General features: G+C 49.1%; 1 protein-coding gene across 1 annotated transcript; it reads right to left on the reverse strand.

Annotated features, from left to right (window-relative positions):
• Window positions 1-18: 18 nt before the first annotated feature.
• On the reverse strand, window positions 19-20,311 carry LOC119198305 (piezo-type mechanosensitive ion channel component 2-like). Its single transcript, XM_062559097.1, has 55 exons — window positions 19,685-20,311; window positions 18,239-18,334; window positions 17,412-17,519; window positions 16,846-16,888; window positions 15,625-15,745; window positions 14,941-15,148; window positions 14,634-14,847; window positions 14,080-14,227; window positions 13,429-13,602; window positions 13,235-13,343; window positions 12,667-13,091; window positions 12,486-12,591; window positions 12,093-12,349; window positions 11,788-11,936; window positions 11,553-11,631; window positions 11,385-11,479; window positions 11,059-11,249; window positions 10,829-10,986; window positions 10,569-10,745; window positions 10,341-10,454; window positions 10,001-10,201; window positions 9,724-9,928; window positions 9,365-9,466; window positions 9,101-9,278; window positions 8,941-9,027; window positions 8,669-8,825; window positions 8,457-8,553; window positions 8,192-8,357; window positions 8,015-8,104; window positions 7,798-7,886; window positions 7,479-7,544; window positions 7,282-7,397; window positions 7,065-7,185; window positions 6,917-6,994; window positions 6,658-6,824; window positions 6,011-6,573; window positions 5,674-5,931; window positions 5,494-5,595; window positions 5,263-5,419; window positions 4,990-5,172; window positions 4,758-4,914; window positions 4,424-4,523; window positions 4,045-4,192; window positions 3,813-3,900; window positions 3,602-3,728; window positions 3,362-3,520; window positions 3,067-3,214; window positions 2,772-2,960; window positions 2,590-2,682; window positions 2,351-2,517; window positions 2,063-2,179; window positions 1,902-1,981; window positions 1,147-1,360; window positions 898-1,039; window positions 19-815 (listed from the first exon to the last, which is right to left on the reverse strand). Exons 1-55 carry the CDS (start codon window positions 19,746-19,748, stop codon window positions 714-716), a joined length of 8,250 nt encoding a protein of 2,749 aa, XP_062415081.1. The 5' UTR covers window positions 19,749-20,311; the 3' UTR covers window positions 19-713.
• Between the last annotated feature and the right edge of the window lie 126 nt (window positions 20,312-20,437).

Genomic DNA, 20,437 nt, shown 5'->3' on the forward strand with positions numbered 1-20,437 from the left:
TGTCAGGTAAACAATAGTATTTTATTTCTAAGTATTCTGTATTTTAGAAGAAAGTTTATAGTTTACAGTTATTGTATTCAGTCAGAAAGCAGTGAGGTAAACTGATTTACTATAAACCACAATCCAACGACATCTACTTCCTGGACGTGCTACGTCTACTTCCTGGACGTGCTACGTCTACTTCCTGGACGTGCTACATCTACTTCCTGGATGTGCTACATCTACTTCCAGTTTTCTGTCATTAGAACAAGACAAAGGCGACTATGACTAAATATTCTGTGAGATTGTGATTCCGCAGTAATGTGGTGACTTTATGAACAGCTGCATTCAATTATTTCAAAGCTTTATTGACCTCTGGCTCATCTCACACCTTTCTCTTACCATTAGTTTAAGCTTAGCTTAGCATAGCTTAGCTTAGCATAGCAACGAGCCCCTGCATATCTCTCTCTACAGAGACCCAGCGGCTGAGTGTCGATGGATACACAGGAAATATTTCATAACACATAAATAATGGTAGAGGATGAGGGGGGGGGGGGCACTGAGGTTATTGATCAGTGGATTTCATCAAAACGTTTGCTCCGCCCCCCCACAGCTCCCATTGGTCACAGAGAGAACCGTCTTGGCCGAGGACGCTCCGTGATGTCACAGTTTGTGATGTCACTCTGGGTCACAACGACTACTGTTTGCAATCAGGTTGGTGTCCATCGATGAGGTCATCGCCGCGTCCATTTGATCAGAGTCTCCGGCGAACGATACAGGAAGATGAGCTTAGCGTAGAGCTCCTCTTCCAACTCCAGCTCACCTGTCTCCCTCACCTGGAACAGAGAACAGCCAATCAGATCGGAGGAGCCCCCTCAGCGTGTTGTGGAGCTCACACTCGGTTCCTCGGAGGAGTACCAGGAAGACGTCCGTGCACAGCTTGAGGATGCGGTCGACACACGGCAGCTCCTCGAACATGATGGAGTGACTGATCCCGCTGAAGAACTCCCGCACAAACTTTCCGATGACCAGGACCACCGACGCATAGAGACCCATAATGCTGCAGGAGGACCACGACACACAGTATCAGTACTACAGGTACTGCAGTGATACTAATACTCCAGTATCAGCAGTAGTATTGCAGTACTTGAAGGTAATGTTTTGTACCCGTATCCAGCCAGGAAGCCCAGACTCGGAGGACTGACTTTATCACTGAACACAAACAGCTGAAGCCCCGCCTCCCTCCTGTCATTCAGCAAGGATCCGCCTTCAATAGGAACCAGAGTGGCACCTGGTTGGTCGACGATCCACCAGTCCTGGATCTCTTGGCTCTGATTGGTCGACCGTTCCAGGGCCAGCAAGATGTCCTTGTAGTGGTCATCTGATATAGATAAGACCAGATAAGAGAGTACAACAGTACTAGTACTTGGCAGATTACTACAGTACTAGTACTTGGCAGATTACTACAGTACTAGTACTTAGCAGAGATTACTACAGAACTAGTACTTGGCAGAGAGTACTACAGTACTAGTACTTGGCAGATTACTACAGAACTAGTACTTAGCAGAGATTACTACAGAACTAGTACTTGGCAGAGAGTACTACAGTACTAGTACTTGGCAGATTACTACAGAACTAGTACTTAGCAGAGATTACTACAGAACTAGTACTTGGCAGAGAGTACTACAGTACTAGTACTTGGCAGATTACTACAGAACTAGTACTTAGCAGAGAGTACTACAGTACTAGTCTGTTTATGTTGGTTGTTGTATCATTTGTATGTTAATTATTAGAATTCCAATCATAATATAAACGTTAAAGTTTATATTCCCTTATTTTATTCTATAATATGTCAATGTAAATGTAATAAATCAAATAGAGCTGTAGTGGTATTATGATCTCAGTAGTATTATCTAGTATACCTTTGTAGAGCTGCTCGATGGGTTTGGAGTTCGAGTCGCTCGGTGCTCGAATGAAACACGGAAACACTTCCTGTATGACCCTGAAAACACACACACACACACTTAACACAACTCCAGCAGAAACACACACCGAAACTCAAGGCCCCGCCCCCTGTACTCACACAGGAAGTGACCTCGTCCCGTTCAGCAGCTGGATGAGCTCGAGGCGGGTCTGGTCGTCCAGGTAGGTCACATGTTTACCTGACGCAAGCTCTGCCTTCGCCCCGAGACTCAGGTTCCTGTTAAACAAAGTTTAACAAAGTACTACACACAGTACTACACACAGTACTACACACAGTGATCGACTATTGATCAGATAATACTACTACTACTGCTAATACTACAGCTACATACTGTGACATTCTTTGAGGAGATACTTTTATAGATGAGAGTGTAAGACTGAAGCGGACCTCTGCACCGTCCAGGACAGCGTCAGGGGGAAGTGGTCCAGACGGAGCACCTGGCTCAGGTACTGCCTGCTGGGGGGGCTGATGGTCCACAGAGAGTTACTGCTGCCCTGCAGCTCCGCCACCGTCACGTCCTCATGACCATAGGCCTCCAGGAACTGCAAGGCACTCTGGGAAATACACCCTGGCATCAAAGTATGCGCTTCAGCACCAGAACTGCAGTTGTGTACTTTGGTACTTACAGGTGTGTAGCTGTAGGAGCTGGTGAAGGAGGTGAAGTCCTCCTCCGTCAGATCTTTCAGTTGATTCTGCTGCGCACTCATGGTGAAGATGGGCTGTGAACCACAAGACAGGTCAGGGTAGTACTGCTCCAAGTACTCCTAGTACTCCCAAATACAGCTGTGAGTGGTACAGGTCGCTCTACCTGAAAGCCTCCCAACGTGATGGTCACAGAGACGTCGAGGGGTCGGTTGACGACGCCGGCGACTGATTTGATGAGTGACATGAAGAGCAGCGGGAACCAGACGATGCAAATCAGCAGCAGCACGATGAGACCTCCCATCCCGTACTTCACCACGCGCTTCTTCTTCTGCCCGCGGGGCTGAGGGTACCTCTGTGTACAAATACACAGGATGTACACATGTACAAGCTTCTGCTTAAACAGGGTACCTCTGTGTACAAATACACAGGATGTACATAAATGACAGAGGGACACATACCTTCTCAGACTCTCTCCAGCACTTTAGGACAAAGCAGTGGGCATACACGTCCTCCACACAGATCCAAGAGGACAGAGACAAAGTGGTGTCTGTCCACACCCAGTCCATCACCGCCCTCAACTCCGTCAGGAATGGGACCAGACGGAAACTACAGACAGGCAGAGAGACAGACAGATGAAGAGACAGATAGGTAGACGGACAGGTGAAGAGAGACAGACTGTTATTGCTAACCTGGGTTGATACCTTACACTTACTTTTAGCCTCAGTGCTAAGCTAGGCTAACAGCTGGACTCACCCCTGGAAGAGGAAGAGGTTGAGGTAGTTGTAGCTCTTCGTCAGGAAGTTTCCCAGAACTCGTGTTGGGTATCCAGAGCGGATCTGATAGGCCGACAGGCCGAAGTAAACACACTTAACAAAGTACCAGAGCTGAGCCACCAGGTTCTGGTTGAACCGCCTGAGGACAGAGAGACAGAGTCTTACAGCCACATGGACAGAGCTTCATTATGCTAATGAGGCAGCGGCTAAGAGGACCCACCTCTCGGTGACTGTTGGCAGGATGAAGAACATCCAGAAGTGAATCCCAAAAACCAATATCACCTGGAAGACTAGTTTGCCCAAAACGGTCTTCCTCAAATACAGAGCCCGGTCTATCACCATGGTGCCTGTAGACATTTAATCAGACAGACAGATGGACAGTGAGACAGGTAGGCAGGTAGACAGGCAGACAGGCAGACAGGCTGACGTACCAAACTGGATCAGAACCATCACCAAGAACGCTTCAGGAACTTGGTCTTCTGAGAGGGAGGAAGTGATGTCAGCAGCCGCAGAGTGTTTCTGAATAATACAAAATAAAACAAGAAATATAAGAAAAGAAAATACAATAAACAAATAACACACATAACATAAAAGGAAACATAATCAAATAAACCAAATGAACAGAAGTTTCCCAGTGGATGAAATCAGTAAATCCAACTTTACTCCGAAGGCCCAAAAGCCAAAGACGATGATGATGAAGTCAACGGTGTCAGCGAGGAACATGAGGACGTAAACATCAGTGACGGCGCTGTATTCTGGTTGGACGAGAGCTCTGAAGAAGTGAAGGACGGGACGGTAAAGAGACAAACACCTGAAGCAGAGAGAGAGTCCTTATTATTAGCACCTCATGGTGATGTCACATCTTCACCTTTAAGTCAATATACAATGAGGACTTGTTGAGTTCTTGTAGATTTAATTTGTTCCTAACGTACGCAGTTAGAAGTGTTTCTCCTTTCTTGTTATGATTTAAGGTCCTAATAGAATCTGATGGTTCATAAACTGGGTTCATATTAAATGTCCCTCTGTCTCCATGTTGCTCTACCTGCTGACGGAGACCTTCTTGGCTCTGATGGAAAGCTCTCTGAGCTTCTCCAGCAGCAGATCCAACCTGCCGGGCCGCTGAGCTCTGGACGTCTCGCTGCCTGAGAGCAAGAGGACGAGGGAGGAAAGGTCAACAGTGCGTTCCTTTACCACAGCGGCTGATTCATCTTCACGTCCTGAAGTGGACATATTTTGCCTTTAGGCTGCGAAGGAAACTTTTATCAGCCTCAACTGAAAAGGTCATGATGAGAGCTGCCGAGAAGATCCACCAGAGGTCTCCTCACCTCCATCAGAGGTGGAAGCCTCACCTTGATGGCTTCAGTCTCTCATTCTACCTGCAGGAGAGCGACTGGAGGTCGTCCGTCTCCGCCCTCGACGCTGCGCGCTGAGCTCCGTCGGATCGATGAAGCCGCGGAAGGGGTCGGCTCGGTTGTCGTGAAGATGGATGGCGTCCGTCTCCGTGGTGATAGTCTGGTCCCAAAGTCCGTGGCACTGATAAACAAGTGTATATTATAGATATTCTTACCTTGAGTATGATCCTATCTTCTATGATCTAAATCTTCTTACCTTGAGTATGGCTCTGTGGTAGAACAACGCAAGAAGCTGTAGGAGGTCATATAGGACGTAGCCCTCTTTCTTCTCCACCCCAAGGATGTTTGGAGGATGGAAAGGTTTGGAGCGATCTACCTCCAGCTTCTGGTTAAACGGAAAGAAACCAAACTGGAAGAAATACTTGATGACGATGGTGACCTGTGGAGAGACAGGCAGACAGAGTTGATCCAAACCACCGACCACCTGTGGACACACGACTGAAGGTTTGAAACAAAGTTGGGACAGAACCTCGGTGTAGATGATGGCCGTCATCCAGAAGGTCTTACTGGGTCGAGGGACGGACAGAGTGGCCCACAGAAAGACCAGAACAGGAAGTACCAACGTCAGACAGCTGGCCGACACCATGTGGTTCAGCACGATGACCAGGTAGCACACTGTTTCCGACCTGATGCAGGGACTGTGTGAGTATCTCAGCAGCTTTAGAGGGATCTGAACACTCACCTGCGGACCAGAGCTCACCTGGCCGCCAGGATGTTGTAGAGGGCGTAGCACAGCTGGAGCAGCTGGGGCTGCTCACTGTAGAAGCGGTCTGACGCCTCCAGCTCCTCATCGTAGAAGGTCCTGGAAGCAGAGGCAAACGGAGCATGAACCTCCAGCAGGTGGCGGGCGGAGGATGTCAGTGACTCACCTGGGACTCACCTGCTCCGCAGCAGCTCGCTGGCCGTCAGCTCCTGAGCTCGAGACGCCGCTGGACAGGAAGTGGAGGCCGAGTCGGACAGGATGTCACTCCGGTCAAAGCGCTTCCTGAGTCCTTCCTCGGCCTCTTCCTCCACCTCCACCAGGACGTCCGCCTCCAGCTCCAGGCCCAGAGCGAGGCTGTAGGAGGGGGGGAGGAGGAGGGAGGAGAGGGAGGTAGGGGAGGAGGCGCTGGTGGGAGTCTGCTTTGATTCTTCAGCTCTGTTAAAACAGAAACAGAAATAATGAGGTGGGAAGCATCTAGAGGAACAACTATCTTCATCGTGTTCTTCTTCCACACCTCATCTGCTCGTCACCACCATCCTCTGAAGATAAGGAGGACGATGAAGCTCCGACTCTCTCCATCCGGGTCAGTTTGGGTCGCCGTCTTTGACGGATTGTAGTCACCAGACCTTCTGGGTGATCTTCCAACGATGGGTTACCTGCTGCTGTTACTCTGTTTGCTTCAAGTCCTGAAGATGGTTCACCTGGGCCACCTTCTCCAGATGCTGGTCCTGGTTTACCTGATCCACTATTTCCTGATATTGGTTCTAGTTCTGGTTGACACAAACTATCTTCTCCTGATTCTGGTTCTGGTTCACCTGAACCCGCTTCTCCTGATTCTTGTTCTGGTACTGGTTCATGTGCAGCTCCTCCCGATGGTGGTCTTGATCCTGGTTTTTCTGGAATACTCTCTGTTTCCTCGTCTGGTTCCTCAGCATCAGGACTCACCGTCTCTTCTTCTTGCTCCCATCTTCTCTCTGCCGAGGCCTGCCGCTCGGCCTCATGGGAACCGTCTCTGGAGGCTCTCATCATCTGCTCTTGGTAGTAGACGTGGATCGCCTCTCTGGTGGGAACGTTACCCTGAAGACACAAACAAGAAGCAACGCATCAACTCAACTCATCCATCTTTGTAGTCCCAACAGTGCTGTAGTCCTCGCTCTGCACCTGCTTGGCCTGCTGCGTCAGCATGCAGCGCTCGATGCGGAGGACGGTGGAGATGTCGATGTGCTCCTGACACAGGCCGCTGAGCCAGGCAGTCAGAGAGTCCAGCAGAGCCGACAGCAGAACCCAACAGAACCGCAAGGTGCCGGAGAACCGACGCAGCACAGTGTCTGAAACACGCGGCTTGTAAGAGACAGCTATGCATCATGGGAGCTGTAGTTGTTGAGTCTGAGAGCAAAGTACAATTATCACAGACTCCTACCTGGTCCCTCCTCTTTCTCCTCCTCCTCCTCCCCTTCTCCATCCTCCTCAGTGTCCTCCGTCACTTCTATTCCTAAAGCTGCAGGAGAGGTGGAGCCGTTAGTGTATCCTCCTCCACTCCCCTTTCCCCGCCTATACCTCCTCCTCACCTTCTCTCCTCTCCTCCTCCCTGCTCTTTCGATCAGATGTCTTCTTCTTCCAGAGTCTCTCTTGGTTGTTGCGAGCTCTCATTGCTGTTCTGGAATCAGTTATCCAGGCGTGATACACAAACTGAGAGAGAGAGACGTCTTTTCATCCGTTTCACTCTCTTTTGGTCAAACTTTCTCATTCCTTTGTTGTGTATTTCAGATCTTTGTAAGAACTCACCTGGAAGGCTGATTTCTCAGGTAGCTTTTCCTCCTTCTTCTTCTTCTCCTCCTCCTCCTCCTCCTCGTCCTCCTCACTGTCCGTCTCAAACAGGTAGTAGTCACCGCTCCTCACCACTGCAGACAGACGGGCAGACAGACGGTTACAGAGTGACTGACAGGTGAGAGAGTGATTGTGTCAGAGGTCATGTGACTCACTGGAGGCGTGGTTTACCCAGGGTCTCCACCACTTCTTCTGGCTCCGCCCCTTCCTGTTGTCCTGATCTACATGACAGACACATAACAACGAATGTACACCTTCACACCGAAGTGGCCTCAGCTGAGCGGCTCATAAAGTGTGTTCATGCTGTGGCAGCAGGGCGAGCGGAGCTTCTCAGTGCTGATTGGCTTTCGCGAGACAACGCCGGGCGAAAAGCCGATTTATTTGCTTGGCTCCTCCCCTGTGCGTTGACTTTTCACGGAATCTACTGGCGTGAACACCTCACTTTGCTTTAGGTGTGAACGCAGCATTACAAACCTTCGGTACGGAAACTGCTTTGGGTCAAACTCAACAATTTCTCTTTTCCTCTGCGGAACTTCTTCTGTCGGGATTTTATTCGTTCCATCCTGAAACACGCAGGAGACAGGAAGTGGTTCACAAGTAAGACCGGCGGACAGGTGTGTCCATCAACATCTGGTCCCAGGTGAAACCCGTCTCAGTGCTTTGACCCTCAGAACTACTCTGCGTGTCTTACTGCCTCTTCAGAAGGTCCATGGAGGTCTTCTCCACCTCTAGCCTCGCTCTGACAGCTTTCACTGTGGACGCCTCAAAGAGCTCCGCACCCCTATAGCACACACACACACACACACACACACACACATCAATGTGTGACCCCATTCGTCAACATGAGTTCAGGTGTGTGAATATGTACCTGGAGGCCAGCAGTTGTGTATTTTGAAGGTCAAGGACCACACACAGGAAGTAGTGGCTCCTGAAGACCCGCCTCTGAAGCAACAGAAAACAGAAGCAAACGCCATCCCAAATGATGCCGGCCTCGTCGCTAGGCAACTCACACTGCTTACTGCTCTGCTGCTCCGCTGCAGGAGGTTATGAGTGGATAAACAGGTGAACAGGTAAACAGGTAAACAGGTAAACAGACAGACAGGCAGACGGACAGGTGGGGAGTAAACACCTACGTTTGGTGTATCCTTTGATGGTGCAGGCCAGACTGAAGAGCTGAATCAGCCAGCAGTGGTTTGACACCAACGACTTGATGAAACCACAGGCCAAGATCTGACCACAGACAGAGAGACGGACAGGTGGAGACATTGAGATGGTTTGAGTTCGTACCATTTGACTCAGAGAAGGTGATGAGGATGATGAGGATGATGAGTATGTTGCGCCTTACCGACAGAATGTTCTTCATAGTGATGACGAACACGTTGTAGCCAATTAGGCAATCCCAGTACACCAGGATGGATTTCACTGGTTTCAGCAGCAGATTTCCACCAACCAACAGGAAGTAGAAACACGCCACCAGGTAACCCATACAGAAGATACTGATCCTGGAACAGGAAGTAGAATACCGCCACCAGGTGACCAATACAAAAAGTGACTGTATCAACATTACCAGTGAATATTCAGGTTCAAGTTCTGGTAGCAGTGGCCCCGCCCACTCACCTGGTAGTCCCAGTAATGAAGATGATGGTGAGGACAAACCAAAACATGTAGCTGAAGATGATAAGCTTCATCATGTCCAGGTAAGACCTACATACAAAGAGGACAAAGGTCAGACGGACAAAGAGACACAAAGAAAGAAGGAGAATGGGGGGGCTGCTACCTGCACAGCATGAAGTCAGGGCCTGTGTTGAGACGGAGTCGTCTGATTGGATCTGGGACCTGTGCGTCATCCTCGTCCAGCTCACAGTTGTCTCCCGCGAGGATCTGAACCGACGACTGGAGCTCCTCCTCAAACACCTGCAGCTGCAGAGAGGCACCGAGGAGGAGCAAGAAGTCATCTGAAAGGTTAGGAAAGAGGAGATAATGAGGGGGGGCAGGAAATCCACTGAGACGGTGATGATGATGATGAGGAGGAGGATCTTACAGAGGAGGAAGATTGGGTTTGGAGGGCTCAGGTGATCAGGTAGGAAGAGCCACTTCACCACGTTGGAGTCCATGTTGGAGGACGGAGGTCTCCATGGATAATCTGTGAGTACCAAAAGGAGTTTAAAATTCATGAGCATTTAGCCTAGCTTAGCATAATGACTTGAAGTAACTGAAACGTTTGTCCTAGCTTATACTATACGATTTTAAAATAAGAAAAGTTCAAATCCACACATTTAGCTTTCCGGACTATCAGTAACAGGACTTCGTATTGGTGATCCAGACGCAGCTTGTCATTGGCTAGCTTAGCATAAAGACATGTTTTGTAAACTTTATTATGAAGTAATAATCTCCACACACCTTTACAGGCGGCCGGAGGGAACCCGATACACAGGATGTACTGGAAGCATAGAAGCCCTGACAGGAAGTAGCAGTACTTGGGCCACACTGAGGCAATGTGCTTCCTGCGACGCTTTGATAGGACGCTGATGAGGCCGAAGGCGTGGCCTACAGCAAACAGGTCCATCCGCTGACCAATCACGTTCACAGCCAACAGGAAGCAGGTCTGAGGAACAGCGCGGCGAGAGTTTTAAACGTGAAGATGTTAGCTTATTGCTAACCTTGGTGTGTGTCTCACCTCCAGGCCAAACTTGTAGAAGAAGTAGTTGAGGAAGTACTTCACACAGCTTAGCACGCTGTCGTCCAGGTGACGCCTGGTGATGTCATGAAACAGCGTTTTGGTGGGGGGCGGAACCTCGTTACGGCGGAGTCGGTAGAGCTCCTGGTGTCTGTAAACTGTTACCTCGAAGGCTAACAGCGCTAATATCATCAGGTTATGCTGCAGAGAGAGGATACCATGATAAGTGATCAGGTTAGACTGGTTAGCACGATGCTATGTGAAGAGCGCCAACATCTTCATCTTATAATGTGGACACTGGTTAGCTCGATGATGAGGGTGAGGATCTGTCACTCCTCACCCTCAGGTAGTCCAGCAGTTTTCCGTCAGTCTTCCGTAGACCAACCCACTGGGCGGGGTCAACTGCACCGGAGTACAGAACAGAGCGAGACAGGTCGGCGCTGGAGTTACCTGGCTACAAAGAGACAGACAGGTATCATACGGCTACACAAGGTTTCCTGAGGGGATGACAGACATACAGGTATTTGACAGGTTAAGATGGGTGTAGAGATGTCGTTGACATGGTTACCATGGTGCAGTTGGAGGAGTATCTGAAGGGCTGGACAATGTTGAGCTGGTACAACATCTTACAGACGGTCACCACACAGGTCCAAACTGTACACACTCCTAACAGCAGGGGGCGCCACGCCCTGAATGGCAGAGCCACGGCCACACATAGCACGAACAGCAGGTTAAACACGCACACCTGCAGAGAGACAGACAGTTTCAACACACACCTCCAGGGACAGACAGACAGGTCAAATGGAAAGGCAGACAGACAGATCTCACCTCCTTTACACAGACCCAGATGATGTAGCAGGAGACGATCTTGACTATGTGGAGTTCCAAGATCCACCACAGAAGGTGCTGCAGGCGCTGCAAGGAGAGGAGGAGGCGCAAGAACAAAACAGAGAGACGGTCTACCACCAACCTCCAGGAGACCAGCACTGAGGAGGAGAGAACAGCAGTGAACTTCCTGTATGGAACAGTCCCAGGTGTGACGATGTCTATGCAGCTACCTTTGATGTGGTCGGACAGGGTCTCCCTCTCAAACACACAGGGGGAGTCCTCCTCCTCTTTTATCCATTTCGCTTCTGGCTCCTCCTCCTCTTCCCACTCCTTCTGTCCTCTGCTCTTCTCGGCCTCCAAGAGGAGTTGAGGAGTTTCACACACGGACAGGTCGAACAGGCTTCCGTCAGAGTGGACCAGCCTGCAGAGAGATACAGGTCAGAACGGGGATTCTTTACAGAGGTCTGAGGACCCTAAGAGAAGGTCTGGGGACTATCAAACGGCTCCTCTTCCGCTGTTCTGTGACCTCTGACCTGCAGGTAGAGTGGTGTGTTACCTGGTGATGGTGCTGTTGTGCGTGTCCACCACAGTCTTCAGGTCGGTCAGCTGCAGGAAGGGCTTGTGGAAGTAATGCAGGTGAACGATGCACACCTGAGGAACATGGTGAGGAGTCAACTCCCACATGACATTTAACACACTGTCTCTGTGGAAATGTGTCGAGTACCAAGAGGAACGCAGCAGGGATGAAGATCCTAGTGAAGAGAACAGGAACGGAGAACTTCTCCAAACCAACGTCCTCCAACCTGGACAGGTAATAATAACAGTAAAGAGAATGGAGAGAGAGGAGACATTAGGGCCATTATAGATGGAAGAAATATTGGAGATATTAGAAACATCAGAGGTATGAGGGACATGGACGGAGACAGCACGTATGGGTACTCGTTTGTGTCCCTGAGTACCTGTGAGTACTTAATCCGGTGTAGTAGCTCCAGGTGTGGAGGGAGGAGGGGAACTGGAAAGTGTAGACCAGGATGAGAACCAACATGGAGTAAACCACCACGGCTACCCAGAAACCCCTGAGCATGGCACGCCAACGCTCGTAGTTCAACTACAGACAAAAGACAGTGAGACAGTTTCAAAGTCACAGCGTGATTGAGTCCTGAATATCTAAACTCTAGGTCCCTGTTCTTTGGCTTTTCAGGAGTAGTATCAGCGAGACATAGAGCTGCAGTACTTGCAGTACTTGCAGTACTTGCAGTATTACCTGGTAGAGGGCGGCGCAGTAGAGGAACATAACCATGTAGATGACTTTGTAGAGGACGATTTTTCCCTCAAAACTAACGAAGAAGAACATCGTTCCGCAGACGTAGATCCAGTATTTGACAAACATCCTGGTAACCACGGCAACGAGGGCCTCCATCTTGACCGCTCCTCCTCCTCCTGTGTGCAGGAGCAGCACCTCCTCGTAGGACACCTCCTCCTTCTCCTCCTGCACGTCGTCATCGGCACTCGGCTGCTCCTCTAACGAGACACGTGTGCAGTGAGACGGACCGGGTAAGGAGACACGTGTGCAGTGAGACGGACCGGGTAAGGAGACACGTGTGCAGTGAGACGGACCGGGTAAGGAGACACGTGTGCAGTGAGACGGGTGTCTTACCCAACGTGTGGACGGTGATGTGAGACAGCTGTTTGTCCCTCTGTCTGTCTCTTTTCTCAGTTAGGGCCTGACGCAGCAGCAGCCAGAAGGTCAAGAGACACAACAGCTGCAACAACAGTAGTATCAGTGGAAGTAGTAGTAGTGGAAGTAGTAGTAGTGGAAGTAGTAGTAGTAGTAGTACCTTGGAGCCCAGCTCCCTGCAGGGATCTTCTTTCCTCGGGAACAGTCCTGGGACTTCTCGGATGGGGGGGAAGCTGTAGACGTACTGCAGGAGGACCAGCAGGTTGCCGTAGGCAACCAGCCAGGGCGATGACATCAGCGTGTACCGGCGACGCTCTCGCATCATCCAGAGGACGCACGACCACAGCAGCAGGACACATGTCAGCCAGGACACGTATGTGATGGGCCACGCCATCATGGCTATCAGAGCACAGATGTAACTCTGCTTGAGGAGGAAAGTGAACGCCCTGGACGCAGCACTGACTCCCTCTTCCTCCCTTCTCCTCTCCTCCTCTCCTCTGGTCGTTGTCCTCCTCCTCTCCTCTTCATCCTCTCCCTGCTCCTCCTCCCATCCGTCTCCTTCAAACACACACGTCTCCAACGTGTCTACAGCATCAAACACAGATAAGAACCAGCATCATGAAGGACACTTGTCTGTCCTATGACATCATCATCCCCCAAACTGGTACCTGTTGTCCTGTGGTATACCTGTCTACCTGTCTACAGTATCCTTCAACCCATGAACTCACCTGATTGGCTGAGAGAGTAGTGAGGCGCGGTGTAAACATCCAATTCAAAGGCTGTGCTCTGGGTGGGCGGGGCAAACGAGTCAGAGGGACTGTCATTGGTGGATGATCCCTGGAGAGACAGACAGATGGGTGACTTTACACAACAATTCCGTGTATTTATGAAATGATCAGAGTAATGAAGGTTGTCTCCGTACGCCTCTGCACTCGGGACGAGTGTGAGCTCTCCTCCACATCTCTCTCCGTCTCTCTGCTGTGATGTCACTGCCGACCTCATCGCTCAGGTTGCTGGTGGCAGTCATGATGTCACAGCTGCCAATGATGGCTGACTCCTCCCTCTCTGTGCGCCACCACCCGACGCCATCGATCAGCTGCAGAAACATGTGACACACTTCAGCCAATTAGAGCAGCTTTGCTTCTCACCGTCTTAATTATGTTCCCTTCATGACGTGGTTTATGACATTTATGTTGATGTGTTATAGAAAGACGTTTACCTCAGCACACTCCATTTAGAAAGTATATATATATATATTTAGTTTTAAACTTTAATTGTCTTGTTTACTGCCTATTTCATTGCTTGTTCTCCTCCTTTACTCGTTATCTTTGACATGTTTGATCTACAAAACAAAATATCAATGTATTTGGCGTAAACATAAATACAAACAGATTATCTATAATTAGTTGTAATTCAGCTTATTTGATGAAACTGCACTTTCTTGTTCTTCTGAGTTTGTTTCTTTATGGTTGAAATGCACTTATTGTCAGTCGCTTTGGATAAAAGCCTCAGCTAAATGACATGTAGCAACATAACATGCTGTATGATGTCATCCCGTGTTCAGTGACATCACCTGGTTCCTCCAGAGAGTGGCCACAGTGTTGTAGAGCAGGATCAGCATCAGAGGACTGGTGAAGTGAAACCAGCTGAGCTCAGAGTTCACCTGCAACCTCCAGGGGGCAGAACAGTTCCCAGAGACCAGGGGCAGGAGACCAAAGACACTGCAGAGGAGACATGGACCATCCATCAGTAGACCCATCAATCAATCAGCACATTCATCAATCCATCCATCAATCAAATAATTGATTCAGTCCGAGACCTAGCATTCCCGTGATTAAGTTCCTTCTCTGACTCCTCATGGTGGAGGTGTGTTACATAGTGGAGGTGTGTTACAAAGTGGAGGTGTGTTACCTGGTGGAGGTGTGTTACATGGTGGAGGTGTGTTACAAAGTGGAGGTGTGTTACCTGGTGGAGGTGTGTTACATGGTGGAGGTGTGTTACAAAGTGGAGGTGTGTTGTACGGTGGAGGTGTGTTACCTGGTGGAGGTGTGTTACATGGTGGAGGTATGTTACAGAGTGGAGGTGTGTTACCTGGTGGAGGTGTGTTGTACGGTGGAGGTGTGTTACCTGACGGAGGTGCGGTTCGGCGGCCACGCCTCCTGCAAGGAGGGCAGCTGGTAACAGTAGAGGAGCAGGAAATGGAATGAGGAGTAGAGCAGTGACACCACAGACACACACCTGAAGGCAAGAGGCGGGACCCGGCCTGACCACGCCCACCAGGTACACAACACCTGGAAACAGAGGAGGTAGGGCAGGGAGGAGAGAGAGGGGAACATGATGCCTGGAGAGGGAAGAAGAAGAGAGGGTATTTTACCTACTGGTAAACTGGTTCTACTGGTTCCCTCAAAGTACTGTACTGGGTTCTACTGGTTACCTGTGAGTCCCAGTAGGACCGTAAGCAGGACTTTCCCTCCGGTCGTTGTCATGTTTCCCAACATCTTCCTGGTTTTTAACACCAGTATCTCCATTTCAACCAGAACCTTGTTCCTGCTTCCTTCCTCCTCCTCCTCCTCCTCCTCCTCCTCGAGCACAGAGTCCTCCTCAAACATCAGCTCATCCTGCATCTCCTCCTCCTGCTGGGGCTGAAACACACTCTGATTAATTGACATTCATGAACAAACACATTTATTTTGGTTATAGATTCATGTTCAGGATGTTCATCACAACAAACACTCTTCACCTCCTCGTCTGAAGAGGAGGACAACCTCGTGCTCCGGTTTCATGCTATCAAACAGACGCTGACAGTTCAGTTAATAATCGAATTGAACCTGAAACCTGATCATCATAGTGTGTGTGTGTGTGTGTGTGTGTGTTACTGCCCTGATGTAGTCACATAATGAGGTTACATTTAATAAATAGCTTACTGAGTTACACACTAATAGACAGGAAACATTGTTAAGAAACAAGAGGAGACGACTTAACACGGTTACACCTGCTTCCTTACTGTGTGTGTGTGTGTGTGTGTGTGTGTGTGTGTGTGTGTGTGTGTGTGTGTGTGTGTGTGTGTGTGCGTGCGTGCGTGCGTGCGTGCGTGCGTGTGCGTGCGTGCGCTTGTTACCTGCATGTGTGCGTCCTCATTCAGTCTTCCAATTAACCTCCAGGTCAGCAGACCAACAACCAGCACGCCAACATCTGGAAACACCTGTCTCACTGCCGAGCCTGGGTCACTTCCTGTCAGACTGATGCAGAGAGAGAGACAGACATTCTTGATTAGTCACACAGGGATTTATTGATAATGTAATAAATAATAATATAACAATACAATAAATAATAATAAAAATATATGAATGAACCAAATAATCATAAAATAAAGAACATTCATACATATATAAACCATTACAAATGAATGATTCTTCACTGATTCAATTTACATTTCATTTAAATACAATTTTCTAGTTTGGTTCCAGTTATTCAGTGTGTGTGACTTTGAGGAGTCGACCAGTGAGGACGTGTGAGCCGGTCCTCCGTTTGAGAGATTGGACCAGGGTCAAGGTTCAGCTTGGGTTTAGATTTAGACCAGGCAATGCAGTGTGTCCGAGACGGTCCCCACGGGGACAGATGTACAAGGATGTGTGTGTGTGGGGGGGTGTTTGCGGAGCCACAACGTCCAGACAGAGAGACGACTGTCTGTCACACACACACACACACACACACACACACACACACACACGCACACATCTAGAGGCGCTCTGGGATCCTGGAGGACACAAACATCACTTCACCAGAACTCAGCTCTCACTCCCTGACTTCATCAGCCTCAAACGGCCTCGTCATCATCATTTCTGGTCAAGACGCGTGAATCCCGTCATTCGCGGTCGAAGCGACGTAGAGGGGGCGTGGCTTGTCACAGTCCAACTTTCCCGCATTGTTTTTCCTTCACATCGACCATGGAAGACAAAGCGACTCTGAAGTCCTACTCACGCAGACTGCTTCTACAGGAAGTGCGTCTGGGTGACTGCCGCTTCCAGCGCTACATGATGCTAGCCGTTAGCCTATTTGATAGCTTGTCGGATCAGCTAATCACTTCTCTGCTGGAACTGTCCCTTGGAGAGACACCTCTGAACGCAGCCCAACGCCATTTTGTTGCAGAAGTTGAAAAATGAGTGCGTTTTGGCGTTGTGCGCAAATTTGTAGGGAATTTTCACAACAAAGCCGCTGCGCGTGCTGCAGTACCTCGCGCTGCCCGCGGGGGCGCTGGTGCACGCAAACACTTAATGCGATGTGATATTGACAGAATGTCTGTGGTTAGGAGGTGTCCAACACTTGATGTCTTTCTTACCTGACCAGGCCGAGCTGAGCCAGAGTTTTCTGCCACGACGTACCTGCAGACAGACAGGTAATATTTAGAGCAGGGAGGGGCCACTTTAATGATGGAGGGGGCCACAATGTTTCATCAGCGCTACCAGGGGGCCACGTAGGACAGCGCACTACCTGTCCAGAATTATAACAAAAATGTTATTTTAAATAAGACCCGATTATGTGTATATGTCTGTATGTTTATTGAACCAACAGCATCTTAATATATTTCATGCTCGAATCTTCTTCTTCTTCCCTGATTTAGAGGGAGAGACAGACGGGTCACCATTACGACACAAAGAGACAGACAGGTGTAGAAATAGACAGTTGGACACACAGATGGGTGGAGAGACACATAGGTGGACCAACGGCTGGACAAACATGCATAAAGACGGCTGGAAAGACGTTGGACGGAGAGACAAGTGGACAGACGACTGGAAAGACGGTTGTACAGATGGACAGACAGGGGGGCAGACAGGGGGGCAGACAGGGGGACAGACAGAGGGACAGACAGGGGGACAGACAGGGGGGCAGACGGACGGGTCTCACAGTTGTTGTCTGGCTGCAGCGTGGCGGAGGTCAGCTGGAAGAAGGACTGAAGCAACAGGAAGAGGAAGCTGGAGACGCACACGGCCTTCACGCAGGGACACGCGTTACCTAGGAGACGGAGACTTTACCCAGGGATCAAACCGCCGGCATCAGGAGGAGGAGCTAAACCTCTGATGTCAGCACGTCAACAGGAGCAGGATGTTTACTGTCATCTGTTTCCTCAGGAAGAAATCACTCCCTGTCCTCACCTGAGGAGTGTGTTTCTTTGTTTGTGTGAGTGTGTGTGTCTCTGTGTGTGTGTGTCTCTGTATGTGTGTGTGTGTCTCTGTGTGTGTGTGTCTGTGTGTGTGTGTCTCTGTATGTGTGTGTGTGTGTGTGTGTCTGTGTGTGTGTGTCTCTGTATGTGTGTGTGTGCGTTTGTGTGTGTGTGTCTCTGTATGTGTGTGTGTGCGTTTGTGTGTGTGTGTGTCTCTGTTTGTGTGTGTGTGTGTGTCTCTGTGTGTGTGTGTGTGTGTGTGTGTGTGTGTGTGTGTGTGTGTGTGTGTGTGTGTCTCTGTTTGTGTGTGTGTGTCTCTGTGTGTGTGTGTGTGTGTCTCTGTTTGTGTGTGTCTCTGTGTGTGTGTGTGTCTGTGTGTGTGTGTGACAGAGAGCCTCAGGCAGCAGACAGATTTACAGCAGCTATGACATCATGACTAAACATGTGATTAAGATGATGTCATTCGATCAACAGCTGGTTGCATGAAACAAAGACGCATATGCTCTTGATCAGTATTGATCTTATTGATTAACAGTGATTGGTATTGATCCGTTTTGATCACTGGTGGTACCTGAGGGGGAGGACGTGGGGGGTCCTCGCAGTAGAGGCAGCAGCAGCAGCAGGAGGACGTAGACCAGAGAGAATCCATTAAACCTCAACGCACAAGCTGTGAACACATCAATCACTTCATCAGCACACTGATCAATCACATCCATTAGTTTTTATATTTTATAACTGTCTCAAGATGAACTTCTTCCTTACACACACACGCACTATTTCAAGCTCAGTGTGTGTGTGTGCGTGTGTGTGTGTGCGTGCGGTGGGGGGCAGACAGGAAGAGGGTGCCCCTCTGTTCAAATTCCCCTCCCCCAACAACATGCACGGATAGGTTCCACTTTCTCAGGTAACAACATCTGGCTGTGTGTGTGTGTGTGTGTGTGTGTGTGTGTGTGTGTGTGTTGACACTTGCTTACCACACACACACATTAACACCTCCCCCTCTCTGTGGAATGTGAGAAAGTTTGAAAGGGAAATTCTACCTAAAAACTGAATGTGCGCCTCAACATGGATCTGTCATCAGTTCAAGGGCACTTCAGCAGTTAGCTCAATGCTAACAGGGCCCATGGTGTAGAATGAGGAATGCTAAGGCGAAGACGTACTGTGACTGTGTGTTACGAAATGAATATAAGCTGCAGAAAACTATTTTAATAATGTGAAGAACGTAGTGGAGCTAGTCTGCCCCCGAAAGCTACACTTCGATATGCAAATGAGTTTAAAAGGATTATTATGCCCATCAGACTCTGTTTCATGTTATTCTGCTGAAAAAGTATTTCTGTGAATTTGTTTGTTTATGTCAAACTTATTTCTGGTTAAGTTAAATACCTGTAGACATTACTCAGGGATCACTATGATTAATACCTGCAGACACTACTCAGGGATAACTATGATTAATCCCTGCAGACATTACTCAGGGATCACTATGATTAATACCTGCAGACATTACTCAGGGATCACTCTGATTAATACCTGCAGACACTACTCAGGGATAACTATGATTAATCCCTGCAGACATTACTCAGGGATCACTATGATTAATACCTGCAGACACTACTCAGGGATCACTATGATTAATACCTCCAGACATTACTCAGGGATCACTATGATTAATCCCTGCAGACACTACTCAGGGATCACTATGATTAATACCTGCAGACACTACTCAGGGATCACTAAGATTAATCCCTGCAGACACTACTCAGGGATCACTAAGATTAATACCTGCAGACACTACTCATGCTTCACTATGATTAATACCTGCAGACACTACTCAGGGATAATACATATTTTTTTTAATTGAACAAATTACCTAAATCTGAGATTTGTAAAAAATAATATTTACAGAAATCGAATGATTAAATGGTAAAAACCGCCATTAGTACTAATACTTATATACTAATATAGGCCAGGGCATAGTAGTATTCTTATAGTACTTCATTGATCAGAGACTGGATCTTACCTGCAGCCAAGCTGAGGGGCAGCAGCACCCTGAGGAGCAGCCCCACAGTCACCTCTGAGGGCATCCTGAGCCCACGTGGACTCCTCAGTCCGCCTTGGTACGGATCGACCCGCAGGAGTAGCACGGGACAGTTGATCCGGGTCCGGTTCTGGCTCAACGGTATGTCAGAGCTGCATGTGGCCGGCGGAGGGGCCTCGGGGCCAGCGGAGGGCGGCGACACGCCCCGGTGCCATCCTCCGGGACACACAGACACGCCGAGAGACAGACAGGAAAAAGACAAGCAGATAGACAGATGCTGGCTGTCTCACTGCCCGTCCAGGATCAATTAGCCCACAGAGGGACTGCCTGTCCCTCTCTGTCCAACTGTCTCTCTGCCTGTCTGTCTGCAGGCTGAATTATTGAATCTCCGGCACCATAAGTTTAAATATTAGTAGACTAAAAAACTCAAAACTTCTGTAAGTTCCATTTCTTCTTCTTCTTTTTCTCTTTCTTCTTCTTCCTCTTCTCCTTCCTCTCTTCCAAAAGAAACAACTGCAGAACTGAACTTTTTCTTCTCTCTTTCTTCTTCTTTTCTTCAGTCTCTCCGCTGAAAAACACGCCGACGCTCATAAGCGGACTCTTAGGAGCTCAGAGGCCCCGCCCACCGGCAGATTGGCAGCTTCCTCGGCCAATCAAAATCCCGGTCGAGGGTTTAATGTGAAACGGGACCAACACAATTCTGGAGTGAAGAACAACAACGAGATTAGATATCAA

The sequence above is a fragment of the Pungitius pungitius genome, chromosome 19, assembly GCF_949316345.1.
Source record: "Pungitius pungitius chromosome 19, fPunPun2.1, whole genome shotgun sequence".
NCBI classification, from domain to species: domain Eukaryota; kingdom Metazoa; phylum Chordata; class Actinopteri; order Perciformes; family Gasterosteidae; genus Pungitius; species Pungitius pungitius.